General features: G+C 44.0%; 1 protein-coding gene across 1 annotated transcript; it reads left to right on the top strand.

Annotated features, from left to right (window-relative positions):
* The first annotated feature begins 4,619 nt into the window (after positions 1-4,619).
* Positions 4,620-5,957, top strand: LOC111673975 (cuticle protein 6-like). Its single transcript, XM_023432436.1, has 2 exons — positions 4,620-5,211; positions 5,829-5,957. Exons 1-2 carry the CDS (start codon positions 4,870-4,872, stop codon positions 5,955-5,957), a joined length of 471 nt encoding a protein of 156 aa, XP_023288204.1. The 5' UTR covers positions 4,620-4,869.
* The last annotated feature ends 10,666 nt before the right edge of the window (positions 5,958-16,623 follow it).

The raw sequence follows: 16,623 nt of genomic DNA, 5'->3' as shown, positions 1-16,623 counted from the left end.
CCTCGGACCCTGCTGACGATAATTAGGACACTAGGATTCAGCCTCTCATGGCGCAACTTGCAAATATTAGGAAAATGGTCTGAAGGTTACGCGAGTAATAACTCCTCGGGCATTGTTTTCTCGGTTGGAAAATAAATAAAATCCCGGCCAGTTTCCATTCTCTGCAATTCGATGCCCTGCTCGGGGAGTGGTTCCTGCTTCGACGAGGCCATAAGAATTTAAATGAGCATAAATATTAAGGAAATTCGGAGATCGGTTTACGAAGCGATGGAAACTCCCGGAAGAGAATTCAATTCTAGACTTTATGCATATTTAACGCGTTTAAAAAATATACGCTCTCTTATTTTTTTTTCTTTCATGATTTCTTCGAAAAGGATGTTACAATGTAAAATGTCGACCGCTTCGATGGCTTTATCGGAATATTCAATGCTTAATTAAGGTTTCCAAAAATAATAATTAGCCCAATTTTCGGCGCTTTCTTAAGGTGATGTGAAAGTGGCGTCTCGTTTATGAAACTTTTCTCCGAAATGGGTGTACCGAATCGTTTCGAACTTTACAACGTGAATGTGGAGGCTATAAAGAAGGTCTTCACGACCATCAAATTTCAATTTCATTCAAATTAATTTAGATATTTATCATACTTTTTCTGAAATATGAAATTTCATGGGCGTCAGGACCTTCCTTATTGACCTTCACATTCGCTTTATAAAGTTCGAAACCATTCAGTATACTCTGTCCTGAAAAGAGGGTCATGAACAATTAACCCCTCAGATGTCACTTTCACACCCCCTCAACCCATTTGCATAATAAGGAAGTATGAAAAAGAGGGTCCTCATCACGAAATATCAGGCTGAATGATAGTGGCCAGGAAAATTGAGCATATATATACGCTAATGATGCAAATGGGTTAAGCTGGAAAATATTTACAATGAGAAGATACTTGGCCGCACCTCCGATCAGGGATCAGTAATTGTAGGCATCATCGAAGGATTATTTACCACCTAGCACTTTAAAAAAGAAAGATCATCCCATTTTCTCAGTTTCTTTTAAATGGAATTTATATTCACAATGGAAAGAGGCTTGGCCGCGCCTCCACCTGAATAATGATTAGGGATCATTATTGAGGAATAATCGCCTTTCCAACAATGAAAGGATTCGGCCCGACGGAAGGGTCGATATTTCGCGATCGAGCATGCTATTCGAATCGATCCTACCCATCGATCTCATGGATTTCATCCTCGATCGCGATCGAGCTCCAGATCCCCACGCCCAGAATCCTGGCCGACCTTTCCTTCGTTGAAACGCGAGCCGCTAATGCAGGTCTCGGTGCATCGATCGGGCCGATCGGATCGATTGGATCGATCGGTCGGGTCGGGACGATAATCGTTCGCGCTCGCCTTGCGACAAATCGCTCCCGACACTGTGAAACTCAGGACTACCGGTCGCAGACCGGTGGCAAACATTGCGAGAAAAATCTCCCCGCGGAACTTCGCTGACCTGATTTATCGATACCCATCGACCTTAGATGATCGATACGCCCTGGAATTCGATAATACCGGTGAATACAGGAATCGCGTTCCCTGCAATCCTGTATTTACCCACCGATCACGTGCACGGCCGTGATAAGCGAAAAGGTCGCAGCTGCTTTCTAGTTCTTTTGCCGGGTCCGCATTAATAGAGCATGCCGCGGAAAAAGTATGCGGAAAGTTATTCCGCGTGTCGCTACCTGCGGATTATTTCATAACTAGGGTTTCTCTACGCAGAAAGTGCTGCACTTCTTCGCCCTTGCAGTTTTGGATCTGCATCTTTTGATGACTTAAAGAATTATTTACCATTCAAAGTCAGTCGCGTGTCGCTGCGAGTGCATTTCGGCCGAAGTATTGCACTTTTCTCCCTTGCACTCCCAGCTGCAACACCTGGTGATTTAAATCATTCTTAATAATTGAACATTTATTCCACGTGTCGCTGATGTGATGATATGCATTCCGTCAGAAATGTTCCTCGGTGCAGAAGGTACTGCATTTCTAGGGACGCCATTTCCCGATGATTCGAGTAATTCTTCAGATTTCTTTTTATTATCCGCTTGTCATGCAGCTATTCATGCGCCCAGATAATGATGCACGTCCATCCGCACCTTCTTTTAATGATTTAAAAAATTCTCAGAGATTAAAAATGATTCCACCGAGTACCTGCAAGAGTGCATCTCGTTAGAAGTGTTCCTCGGTGCAGAAAGTACCGCCCTCGTAATCTGATGACTTATGAAACTTTGATAAATTCTGTAAGAATTTCGCAAAGCCATTTTGGCCGTTTTTTATTAGATGTGGTCGTTACTGCAGATGTTGGCCACGTAGTTTTTGGAGATTGCGGGGTTCTGGAGCTTCGATTTAGTGGATTGCGAGTTGCGCCGACCTGGGGGGCGCAAAACCTCCCAGAATGCTGGACCGGTCGCGTGTGAGCAGAGATAGAAAGTCCAGGTTTTTCATCATTTTCAGATCGAACGGCTGTTGGCAGAAAAACCTCGACTTGCGTCACTGCCATCGAAAGCGACGAGAGGTGGATTAACATTGAACGATGGCGGTCCGCGACAAAAGGAAGAGCCGAAATCCCGAAAAAACGAAAAATTCCCATTCCAATTAACCAAAACGATAATTAATTTCCAGAGTTGATCGCACTATCAGGATTTTTATAAGTAAATAACTTCCACGGAAGCATCTCATAAGAATCAAGGCCCGTCGAGCCGACTTGCCAGATTAACATGAATTGAATTAATTAGAAAGTAAGGAGGTCGTTCTTTATTAAATTTAATCTACACTTTTTACATCGATTATTTACTTTCAAGGGTGCTATGTGGCGACCAAAAAACCGCGAGTGGAGGTGTCGGCATAATCGATTACGTTTTCTCGCGAGACGCATGTCGCATGTGTGTTATGCATTTACAATGCACTCTCGGTGTGCTTTATGTTTCTTCCGCCAGTATTTGCGGGTAGCAAGAAAACCTGGGAAAACGATCGGCAGGAAAAGCCCGGGGAAAGGAGAAACATGCGAACGTGGGAGAAGAAAAGGCAACGATTACCGGGTGTCGACAAAATAAAGGCCAGCTAACCCGATCGATCGGCCATCGATCGTAACGCTCGACGATTCGAGATTCAAGTTACGTCAATTTCGTCGAGTTGCATGCGTAATCCATCTAGCGCATTCCTCCTTGTCCGCAAACTGTCGAAATCGGCGACCGACGATTTCTCGAGCAATAGATTAGACATTTTCAAGATGCCCCAATTTCCGATGATCGATCTTAAGACTCGAAGGTCTGCTAGCTTACCGCCGCTATCCGAGATTTAATAATCCCTGACCCTTCGAAATTTAGGACAGCAATTACCCACAATAAGGAGGCTCGTTAAACATCCACGATGCCGCAGAAATAAGCTGAAATTAAGCCGTCCGTTAAAAGTTCAAGAGTAATTCCTCCCAATTAAAAAGAAATAATTAAATCGGATGAAATGCCTTTTCTTTTCCATCTCCAAGCCGCAGGCCACAAATCTCACCCACGCACATCAGCTCTACACCCGAAGGTCTAATTATTTCCCTCCACCGCCTCTGCTTTAATAATCCCCATATCTTCGAAACCTCGAAGTGCAATTGGCTCACCGACAGCAAGATTCCCCAGAACTAAGTGCATTAAGCCGTCTCCCTCAGCTCCTGGAGCACATTAATACTACAAAATACGTTCCTGGGATAAGATTAAACCTCGTTGCATCGTATGCATCCTGCACCTTGTGAACACCTCTCGCTCCGGGGGCGATGGATGCAACCCGGGGCGATAAACTCTGCCTATCGACTCATTAAGTAAGCAGTATCCTTTTAATAAGTGCGTTGTAAATTCCAGCCGGCGATCGGGTGCATCTTTGATCCCAGCATCCTGCAGCAGGATGCACCGGGGGCGATGCACGCTGCGCCGGTCACTGACAGCACGCTGCATGCAACATGCAACAGGAAGCAATGAGCAGCATGCGGCGCACTGCATACTGCATGCTGCACCCTGCACGTCGCACGCTGCACGCTGTATACTGCCGACGTGGTGCATACTGCAGCGTGCAGCGTGCACCACGTCGGTCGTTCCAAGGAGCCGACGACCGGTCTGGTTTCTGGCCTCGACCTTGGGTGTATAACCAGTTCTGCGGATTCCACAGGTCCTCCTTCGTCTTGCTGCATAGCGAATTCGCGAGGGCGCGAGGGAGCACCCGTGTGCATACAGGTGTGCACCTGCACCCGAGTGCAGGGCTGGGCGTGGTCCAGGGCGCGTATATAAGGGCGCGTCGACGGTGCCATCGGAAGACGCTAAGCGGATAACTACGAAGATGGCATCGCGAGTAAGCACCCCCGTGGACATGATATACTGTTCAAAATATTAAGAAAACACGTGGCATTGAACCTTCTCAGAAAATATACATATATACCGTGAAAATATTCAGAAGACCAGTACCGTTGAAACATTAAAATAAAAAAAATAAAAAACGCATGCCATTGGAAATAATCTCGAGAGTGAATTAGAGCACGTACAATAATTTTTATAAATGAATCTATTAATTAAAATGAACTCCATAACATTGGGCTACCGATAATCCCGCGGAATTGTGCAGGGAAATTAAGAGATATATCTTAAATCTAAATATAAATCATTTTTCTGGAGGTATATTTTAAGACTATATTTTTTATCAACAGTGGCGACATTTCTCTTCCTAAAAAAGAATATAGAATGGGGTATTAGTTCATGTTAAGGGGATCTTAGATTGAAATGAATTCGCGGAAGTGGAGACAGGTGATGTCGAGTGATTTTCTTTTCAGGTGGTGGTCTCGATTGCAGTGCTGTTCATGTCGATTTCGAGGGGGTCTGGAAAGCCTACCGAGGTCTATCTGGGTTATCAGGACAGCCTCGGCCAGTACAGTTTTGGATACAGTACGCCCTTATCAGCGCGCTCCGAAATCCGAACAGCTGACGGAGCCACCAGGGGGTACTACAGCTACGTAGATGCAGACGGGCGCATCCAGAGTGCAGAATACACGGCGGATGCAAATTATGGGTTTAGAATCGCCGCCACAAATCTTCCTCAAGCTCCACTTCCGGTCGAGGAGACGGCGGAAGTTGCGGCCGCTCGCGCTGCTCACCTGAGGGCGGTCGAAATGGCGGAAAAGAGGGCGGCTCAGGAGGCACAGGTGAAATTAAAGAATTTAAAAGTTACGCGATATCAATAGTCACGTGATACCATGTGATGTTACGTGACGGTAATCATTGCATGATAAAATATAGGTAGAGCGAGAAGATCAATTCTTTTACTTACTGTACCGCACTTTGGTACATTCTCCCTGGGTACCAAAATGGCGGCGCGCGGAGAACGCGCGTATAATGCAGTTTTAGAAGGGGTCTGTGTTAAAGGTTCTTAGATCTATTTTTTTTTTTTAACTACTTCCTAATGGCTCTTTCCCTCGGGAACGGGTGCCGGGTTTCGAAATCCTACGGTCTGTCTTTAGTTGCAGGTTGCTGGAGAGAAAGTAGCGCCAGGTAGATTTCGGTACCTCGGGATATGCGCTATCTTGTCCATTACGAATGGTTGTCATGTGGCGTAAGATGGCTTTGTAATGTTAATGTTATGTGACTCGAAAAAAAGGGATTCTAAGTGGAAGGCGTATCGAAGTCGCAGGTTGATAGTCTGCGGTCGGCTTATGTCGTACGCAGTGGAGTGAAAAACCGGAGGAACTTTCGGAATTTTTCGGACTTTCTATGGAAATTAATGTCCGCTCTGGTAGTTCAATATTTTTGGATCTAGTTTCAGATGCAACCAGGGTCTGTGAAGGATGAAGAAATCCAGGCCGAGGCCGGCATCAGGAACGAAGAGGAAGAACTGCGGCCTTTCGGCGCCCTCGCGCTTTCTCAGCCCGGTAAAGTTCCGCCATTTTGGTGAAACCGAATTTTCACTATATCCTTTCTAATGTTACAAAATCATCCTATACTCAGTGTTCGTTCATTTTCCCTGACAGAAAACTTGATAAAGTGCACGCAGAAAAATGTTCCACATACGTAACACAAAATTTTACTTACTTCAGCAAATATGTAAACACTGGAAAGAGTTCCAGCGGCATCTTTTTGCAGCTTTGTTTTCGCTGAATGGACATCAGGAAAACTATCATTTTATCATGGGGTAACACAAGTTACATTCGTGGTTGCGTTTTTTTTTTTTTAATCTAGCGACAACAAACAATATCCCTCGTTCGGTCAAAATTATTTTTCCTTTTCGCGTGCATTTTCGAAAAGTTCGATATTCTTCGAGGAAGGGAAGAAAAAGTCTTCATCCGTCCTGAAGGAATAAGTCTGCACAAGATGGAGCCGGTTCTACTTCTCGTTGTCTCGAACCGACCACTTTTTGTCGACTTGCTCTTAACCCTTTCGTTTTTCCGCAGTGATCACACCGGCAGGAACGATCTTGAAGGTGAACGATCATCGTCAAGAGAATCGACCAGGCCGTATCGGTCCTATCGGGCCGCAATCCTTATCAGCAAGTGCCCGTCGAGGCGGCATTTTCGGGCCTGTTATCGGACTCACCCCAGTCTCGTATGGACCGACATTTTCCACCTTTCTGATCTATCTTCGCACCCCATCCGCCTTCACCCCCACCGGACATCCCCGATCATAGAAGCCAATAACATTTTCACAAACCTTTCATTGCTACGATAAATAAAAATAATTATTTAGCGTCTAATCATTTCATATACTGTATATTTAGCTGGATAAAAATCGCCTTTCTGTCTGGAAAGACGGATCGCACATGCAGAAAAAAAATTATGTTCAAACCAAATATTTTCCTGCGTGCATATAGCGCGATGGGTAATATTATAGGTAGATGCCAAATATCCCGAATTCCTGTGGGATTAATTTTTTGTACTTTTCTCCTTTATTAAGTCGAAAAATTTAAGCCTGCCAGATATACCGATGAGTTACTTTCTTGGGCTTTAAATCTAGACACTGTGCTTTCTGGAGGACCGTGAGTCTCGTGGTAAAGAGTCGACCTGTACATCGTGAACTTAGAGCTCGAATTTAATAATTGCTACACTTGAGACTGCATTTTCGTGGATGGTCTCCTGGCTTTCGGTTTGGATTTCTCGTTTTATATTTTTTTTCCATTTTTTTTTCTCTTTCTAACATTCGCGGCCATTTTTCTCGACAACCACCGCGAAGAGGTCGTCCTCTCGGTCGCTTTTATCAGTACCTTCCTTTATTTTTCTTTACAAAATAATGCGGCGCTCGATGGACAAAAAGGAGGATGTATGCTCGGTACGATAATGCATATAATGGTAGTCTTGTATAATAATCTATAATGATAATCGTGATGCGAGTAGCTACGGTACCGCCTAAGACCTACGGACAATTCTATCCGACAAACCGACGTGGAATCGTAAACGTGCACGCGACGTAACACGGATTATCGATAAATAGGAGGTAATCGGTCACTAATTTCTGTTCTCCCCGAAGTACTTGCATATCCGCACGCACCTCGCACACATATATAATAATAATATATTAATATAACCTACCCGGAAGCTGTGGCTCCCCGACCGCAAAAATATTCATTTAATATGGCCGCCCTGACTCCGGACGACGCAGCGGCACTTCCGACGAGAATGACCGTTTTCCGCCGCAACGATAAGAGCGACCGAGAAGTGTCTTCTACAAAAGTTGTGCACAAAGATCCCAGGAACAATTTTTGCAGAAGACATTTCTCCATACGACGTGCCGGTGAGGCGGAAACCACCGCTCCTTTGTCATGGTCGCAAGTGCAGTTGCGATGCATTCGATTTTTACAGCAGCACTGTTCCCCGTGTTCAGCCCTGTAGTTGACACCAGAAGGGGTGGAATTGACAAAACGCGAGAAGGACATCGCACCTGCAGGATGCAGGACCTTCGAGATATCCTCTGGATACCGCAAGAATTATTTTATTAACGCGAACCTTGTAGGCGTCCTCGGCGCCGCTTAAGTACTCGACAAGGTGTCCCGAACGGGACGATAATGCAACTGCAATTCCTTGGACAGTTGGTCTAAACCTTGGCCTGTCAGAAATTCGTCTATCGCGACATTAACCCGGTAAAAAGAGCGAAAGAGTCGCCGATTGCCAGTCGTGCGCGACAGGTAACAGGTACATGCCCCGTGTTAAGCGAAAACCCGTAACCCCGCACTTCGCCGGGATAAAATGCAATTTCCTGCCTCGGCGGTGCGTGCCACCGAAAAATGCCCTATATAAAAAATCTTCCGCATATCACTGCGAGCAATGTTTCCCTCAGGCTTTTTCCTCTACTTTTTGTCGTTCTCCGTCTAAGCCGACGTTTTCCCCGGCCCTCCTCCTCCTGGCGCCCGTGCGGCGCCGTTATTTGTTTAATATTTCCGACATTAGTCAATCAAACCGCGTTGATTACGGCTCGTTTCGACGACCCTTGAAACGGAAACTTGCAATTACGGTAAACGGGGCAGTTACCTATGTGTTAACACGGCTATAGAACGGATCGCAAAAATTGGAAGTCCGAGCGAGTAATACTGACAAATTGCTGCTTAAGTCGACAACACTCTAATAATGATATCGCAACAACAACAACTACAACAACAACAATCATAATGACGGCGATGACGGTGACGACGATCACGTCGACGACCACGAGAGTGATGCACCCCAGGTGCATCGTAATGCATCCTCTCTCCCTTCCACGGAAAATTCACCTAAGCGTACTTTTGACGATACAGAATTTCAATGCGAGATATGTATAGTTCGGATTATTATTTAATTTAAAAATATATCTCAACGCATACGTATCTGTATATGTGTTCTGCATATGTATACACACAGACGTACGTTCTATCCAGGCCTCGTGATAGCGAGCCGTCTTTTCTTTTTTTCATATTTTTTCCTCATCCCCGAAATTTTTTTAGTACGTGATTCGCCGGTCTTGAGAGGGTTTGAAAGTGACTTTTTATGAGAACTTGATACTTTAATTCCCCCAATTTTTTTCTAAGTCATTAATGCGCCCTTCGACCTGAGAAATTGCCTAACATAGAAAATTACAGGCATTCGTCAAAAAAAAAAAAAATACAATGTTGGCTAATTGAAATATTTTTCTCTAGCTATGATTAATATAGGGGAATATCTTCAGTCATTATTTCAACGTGCAGAAATATTCGACTCGGTAAAAAGTCACCTTCGACCTCGCTCGAAATTGAGAACTGAACGAGCGGTGTCCACACCGAGGAAAAAATTTCATTGAAACAAAGAAATATATTCTTGAAGAGTACCATAGAAATGTTTCGTTAATTCAAGGAATAATCGTTAGTCTCGAATAAACTCGAATAAATGGGATGCGACGCTTCATCGGAATGATGACAATTTATTTGAGTTTATTCCAGTCAAATAATTACCCTCCGAGTTAACAATTTCCTTGGTTCAATGTAGATTTTTTTTATTCGGTGCATTGACGTCATTGCGATCACCGAAGGCGTGGTTCGAGTTTCCGGACGACTTTGCCCGAAATTTCTCTTATTTCGACTCAAAATCAATTTCCGCAAACGTCCCAGACTTCGGATGCACCCTCGAAATGCGTCTGCAAGGGAGAAGTGCGAAAACGCATCATAAGCTGGTAAACCTCGACAAAAGTGGGAGCTTGCAGTCGTGGCGGATGCAGAAACGGAATCAGAAGAATTGGAAGAAAATCGCCGACGATTTTTCGCAGTCAGGAAATGAGAGGAAAAAAATAAATGCGGAATTCCTCGGCGCAGTTTCTGACGAAATTGCGTATGAATGCGAGCATTGGCTCGGTACACGTGCGAGAAATGTGTACACGCACCACGCGTGTAAGCCAAGGGCAGAGTGCAAGGAGAAAATGGAATGCACCGAAGAGAAAGTCTACGGGGACATAGTGCCCCCGAGAGGAAGAGAGAAGGAAGTATACGGGTCACGAGTGTTAGAGAGAGAAAGAAACAGAGAGAAGTAGAAGGTCCAGGCATTAATGAGAAGTAAATAGGAGGAGGGTGGGGACCAGCAGGATATTTATACATCTTAACCCCTCCGTGTCCAGAATCGTATCCTAGATCACGCATAAACGTTTCTCCAATTTCCCTGGAACTTTTCTGGAACCGAAAAAAAAAGGAAGAAGAAGAAGAAACAGTATACACAAAAGATCAATTCTTAAACCAGGGAGTGTCATTATCCTCCTCCGCGTATATCACAGGTTCCAAGTAATCTCAAACCAAAGTAGAAACTTGTCAATATGTATTATTATTAAATCCCATACATTACCGTGAACCAGAGAGAGGCGACTTCCAAGGGACCCCATCAGCATCTCCTCTTTTGCTCGGCGGTGGATTCTTGAAAGGGACGAAAATCTGGCAATTGGGACGTACAAACTAAAGCGACATGACAGCGAGGAAAGATTGAAATTTCTTTTCAAGTTATAGCGATGGTCTTCGTCCGTCAAATTTTGAAAAGTCAAGCTCGAAGAGAATATCGTTAAGGTGATATGAAAGGTTCCTTCCATATATATATCAAAACGTCAAAGTATTTATGAAACTTTTCTCCAAATGCACCGAATCATTTAAAACGGCAGCACGTGATTATTAAGTCAATCCCAGACTAGAACTAAGGACGCATTTTTTTTTTTTTTTTCATGAAATTCATTTCACATAATTTCATTAATTTACATACAATTCATTTTTCAAAAATAAGTGTCTGATTTTTGTCGGGGATAAATAAAACATTTTTTGCATAGCGTTCTTCCTTAGAGCCCTCATAACCATTTGCTGAAATTTCAAACGATTCGATGCACCCAGTTTGGAGAAAAGTTATATAAATGTTTTGACGTTTCGTATGTATAGAATGACGCTTTCATATCACCTTAAAGGTGGGAGGAATTGATTTTTAAGAATCGTTTAAGGTGGAGGTGAAAATTCAATAGGTTCGATTGTACCATGCGGATCTGATGGACGAAAACCACTTTAGCTCGCAGGAATTGCGACATAAGAAGGAGTGGTAGAATAATGTAGTAATGAGGTGATTTGTAAGATGGAGCGATAAAGTGGTAAAGAATGACAGTAGAAACAGTCGACAGTGGTATAGCAGAAGTAATAGTATAATGAAGTATGATATAGCACAGTACAATATAATAAAGTGGTAGTTAGGTATAATATAGAATAGTATAGCAGTAGGAATAATAATAGTAGTAGTACAGTATAATATAGTATAGCATAGTATAGCATAGTAGTAGAGAGAGAAAATGACAAGTAGTAGCAGCGGTGATAATAGGCGTAGATTATAGACGACAGTAATAGTAGAGCGATAGTGGCAGCTACTAACACTAATAGTAGAGGTATAGTGATAGCGAGAGTGCCGATAGTAGACACAGCGACAGGAATATTAGTAGTAGTAAGATCTATCTGTAAAACTAGCGGGTAGTACATGGACGGGGACAAATTAGGTATAAATCAATTATTAGGAGAAGATAATATAATTGACAATGTAATGATTAGTCGGTTTTAGTACAGCGAAAAGAAAGTTCCTACTTGACGTCACCATCGGACAAAACATACGCGGAACTAAACGCTAAACTAAGGACATAACTCGGTGATAAAGTGGTAATCGTAAGAATAGTAGTCGTAGTAGTGGTAGCGATAGTGGCGGTAGTATAATTATTAGTAATAGTAGTAATAGATACAACGGTGGCAAACGTAATCGCAGAAGGTAATGGTAAGTAGTAGTACTTAAAGAAATTAAACAATAATAATAGAAGTAGCGGTACAACTATAAGAGTAGTATCTAGTAATAATAAGTAGATCGAGCTGGTGGACAGTAGTAATAGTAGTAATAGTAGTGGTGGTAGTAGTGACAGTCACGACAGTGCACTACGGTATTAACCAAAAATACTCGTAACCTCGTTTTCGGCTACAGGAACTGGACTTAAATTTTCCATAATCGATGGTTTCAAGAAAGAAGAAATATCTCGGATGAATAATTCGCGAAGTTCCACCCTGGAAGATTTTCTGCGACATTTTTAACAGTTCTTACAGCGTGAAGTCGCTTCTCGATGGAGTTCGCACCGAAGTTACGAATGTTTTTCCTTTAATACGATAGCGTAGTCGGCGAACGGTGGGAGCGATGACCAATTTGGAAAAAAGAGAAGTCATGAATCATCGGTCACGAAAAGTGGCAAAGTGGCAAGAAGCTAACGGAAGTGGAATAACTATCGAAAGCCGTGGTTCTCCTCTCCGCCCTCCGGGCGGAAATTAGGGCGCGCTCGCGACCTCTCCCCGGGAACCGTCGTCCTCTCCTTTTCGACTCCTTCGTTCTTCCCACGTTTTCTCGCCGCTGCCATCCCCAGATGGGTGCGCGATTTCGCCATTAGCTAACCCTCTCATCGGTTTAAAAAGTCTGGTCCACCAACGAGTGGCCATATCCCGTATACCGATCTCGACAACTACCTAGAAACACCATCAAGGCGAGTCCTCTAAACTCATCTACGCACGCTTTAAATTCGATTTAATTAAAAATACATACAATCCTCGGTTTCCATTACACATTCGAATGCAACGAGGACGTCTCGGAATTCACACAGGGAATTTAATTGGGAAGTTAAAAACTAGCCACCTCGTCGCTGCTTCATAGACCGGAAACAAAGTGCGACTAATTCCTCCTAAACATACAGGCCGTAACCGAGTAAAAGACCTCGTCAACGAGAATTACGCCTTCCACTTTTCTTCTAATACTTCTATTGACAGTCAAAATGGCGATACCGCACCCTCGACCCAGGGTAAGCGCATGGGAGAGATTCTCTCTTCGGCTCGTCACGCTCTGTAAAACCATGTACACGGAGGGAAGCTAACATGGCGACGCGTCCGAAGCGCGCGTTGCCATGGCGACGGCGTCTCTGGGGCCGTTGCCACGGTAGCGGCGTCGCTGCCCTGGGATCCTATTCTCGAGTCGATACGATCAACTTTTGCATGCGAATCTATTCGTAGACGAGAAAAAATGCGTATAAACTTGAGAATCGGATTTCTGCCACGTGCCTTAGGAGCGGTCTCCATGACAACGGCGTCTTCGGGCCATCGCCTCGGTTACTCGTGTCCTGGGTAAGTCGACTACCTAATCACTTACTAGCTTAACCGTAATTGCCCGCTCTGACAAATGTACGATTTAAAAAACTCTTTGTCTTGCCGGAGCCGAGCTGATTGTGATTTGCAACGCAATTCCTGGCCCAATAATTTTTTATACCAATGGGCGACCTAAGAGCCGGTGGACCCTTGGAGCGAGGCTGCCACGAGCGCCCGGGAACGATCCCAGCCTGGCTCCAGGGTGACACTAGCTGTCAGGAGACGAAAAACAGCACGAGAAAGGGAAGAGAAATTCGAGAAAGTAAGGTCGCTGCAACGAAGGGTTCCGCCGTGTTCCCGATCCCGAATTTGGCCGAACTCGGCGGGAAAACGCGCTCGCGTGGACAAAGAAGGAGAAGAAAAAGATGGAGAACGGCGAGAAGATATATACGTAGGGTTCGTGCGTGGCAGCTTGAACAGTTCGGAGTTCTCCTTTCTCAATTCTCAATAGAGTGATTGTCATTAATGTTAACTATTCACGTTAGAGCTTAATAAAAAGGCGCCACTACGACCTTAAGATGCTACTGTACTATTTACCCTTATTTTTTCTGCTTTTTTTACCTTTCTGCACTTAAGAGTACCTATTCCCTTGCGTTCTACATGATCGGGTATGTGTTCTCGCGTGTTCTCAGAGTGTGCATGTATGCGAATATGTACGATTCGAGTGCTCGACGTCGGATGGCCCGTTTCGCGTCGGCCTTAAAAAAGCCTTAAGGGAACTCTAAGTTCCCTTCGAAGCCTCCTTAAACTTTCCCACTCCCTCGGAGCAGATAAGCGGCGATAACGCGAGCAGCGACAGTCGCAACTGTTGCCAAGAATTGCAACCATCACGCGGCAATTGCGACCGTTCAATTATGCCATTCTTTCTGCACCCTGCAATAAGTGCACTCCCCTCGGATCTCGACGAGTGCACGAAAAAGGGTTCTCGAATAAGAGACGATCACAAATTCCGCGGCCATTAACATAAATAAGCTGACACTCTACTTAAAAAGTCTCTTCCCGCGAATCACTCCATTGGTCCTTTCGTAACGTGAGTAATAATCTTGGTCGGTTTTCGCGAAAATTTCCGAAATTCCCCAAGTCCCATCCACGACTGTCGCCACTCGCTAATCAATTCCTTCCTCCCTCGCTTTTCCTTGGCAAGAATTCGAGAGATCGAACTCCAGGACGCTCGAAAATGGGCAGCATAAAAACGGGGACATTTATTAGATTACGTATTAAATTTGCTAAGAAAATAAGGTGAGATAAACGGCTCAAAAATTACTCCCCCATGCATAAACGGTATTCCCGCCAGTCGAACTTCACCCCGAGAGTCCGACTAATCGTAATTAATATATAATTGCAAATTAATCTCGTTCAATTCCACACAAAGACACGACTCTTAGGCAAGGTGGGCGTGTCAAGATTTAATGTATATTTCCTTAACACTTCGTCACTAAAAATCGGCAGCCCATTTTCGCCGACATCGAGCCACTCTCTTAGGTCTAACTCAAAGATACATCAATACTGATACGTGTAGCATTCATTGCGAACAATTGTTCGGTACGGCATGCCCTGACGTCGGCGGAAAACGCACCTACGCACATTGGATACACTCCAATAATTTTCCTGACCCTTCGCGTAGTCCGCAGTGTATAGTTTTTTTAGTCTTACTCGTTATTAATAAAATATAGAATATTGGGATGTAGCCATTCGTCGCACTCGAGATACACACCTGTTATATCAAATATATAAGAGATATACATATATCTATATATATACGTATACATATATATACGTATATGTATAGTACGTGCATGAACGGTGCGTCACAACGCGCGCGTTTTTTTAGGCTTGTATCCGTATGCGTGTATATATGTACGTGTGCACCTGCGAATATACATACGCATATGTATATATACATATACATACATATACATATATATTTATATATAATATATCTATATTTATATTTATATAAGATTTGTAGGCTAAACTTCGTCTACCACGTGCCGTACCCAGGCCCGAAAATCCGCGATGGCCGCCACGTGGACAAACGCCCTCCCGATTCGTTCCTCGCCGGAAGGATGTCATTTATGAATCTATAACGTCATTTCTTACATGGTTTTACGTGACAGTCCCGGTTTTAGTGTCAGTCGTTTATTTTCAAGGAAATAATCGGCTCGCACAAGACACGTAGCGACCAAAATAATTTATTAAGGCGGCATGAAAGTGGAGGCAAAGAGGGTTCATGAATCCTTTCTCCTAACTTGATGTACCGAATCGTTCCAAACTTTACAACGGGAATATGTAGGCTATAAGGAAGGTCTCGATACCCGTGAGATTTCAATTTTTTGTAAATTTATTTATGGGTATTTTTGAAATTTTTTGTAGAAATGAAATTTAAGGGTGGCAGGATCTTCGTTATAGCCTCCGTATTCATGGTGTACAGTTTGAAACTCCCTCGGACTTTCACGTCCCCTTAAACGTAGGCGAGTTTCTTGTTACATGGCTTTCACTTTGAATTATAATTCGCGGGACCTGACAAAACGGTGTCGACTGGTTGTCAAGACTTGTCAAAAGGTTCGAAAAGAGGCTCGCTGTGTCGGCAAAAATATGGCGGGGGTTGTGTTTCGGGTTGGTCAAATGATATGTGCTTCTTTTGCGTCGTTCCGTTCCGGGGAAGGCGCCTCGGCATCGGGAGTTCGGGGTCTGAATTTAAACGTGTTAACACCATTAACATGTTAACACCATGTAGCGAGCGCTGGCTATCCCAACATCTCACCTCGGCCCCCCTCAATCCAGCTAATGTTGGTCGGATCGTCCTCGAGCGATCGCCGCCCCTCGGCTCCAGAGCTGAACGCCAGCTTTCAATTGTTCCTCTGGAAGATTTGCATCCAAACTTGATACCAAACATTTCAGAAGATTCCCCATTAATTAACTTCACTTAAGGCGAAGTGAAACCCCCCTGAAACCAGTCGATTCGAATAAGATATTTCTTCTTAATCCTTTTGACATATGGGCGAAATTCATCAGCACGTGCAAGCAATATTGGACCAAACGTAGGACGCCTTTAGCAGCGCTTTTAGGTTGCCTCTCGTTGCGACTCGTGAGCACCTAAGCATTACCCTGGACTCTCAAAATTTAGATTTTAGAGAAGGAAAAGTTGAACTTAGCCTAGACCAAACCCATTCCGGTTCGTTCAATCGAAACGTTATCTGAAATTAACCAATTGCAGCTAATGGATTTTGTTCGATGGATCCTTTTTGCGTGTGGTCGCGGTTCCGGTCCTAAAAAAAGTGGTTAAAAAATTGTATAAATAATTGGGAATGCAGTTGTCGATGCAAATATTCCTGGGAGCCGGTTGGAAGGTGGGGTCAAGCCCTGATCGGCCCAGCCTCGGACACTCCTCGAGATCAACTAGATCAAATACTTGAAATAGAAATCATCGCCGGATCAAAGAGGTCCGGGA

This window comes from Orussus abietinus, unplaced genomic scaffold, assembly GCF_000612105.2.
Source record: "Orussus abietinus isolate OABI.00-Male unplaced genomic scaffold, Oabi_2.0 scaffold7, whole genome shotgun sequence".
Classification (NCBI taxonomy): Eukaryota; Metazoa; Arthropoda; class Insecta; order Hymenoptera; family Orussidae; genus Orussus; species Orussus abietinus.
The sequence above is the reverse complement of the archived record's forward strand: the minus strand, read 5'-3'. Positions and strand labels throughout refer to the sequence as shown.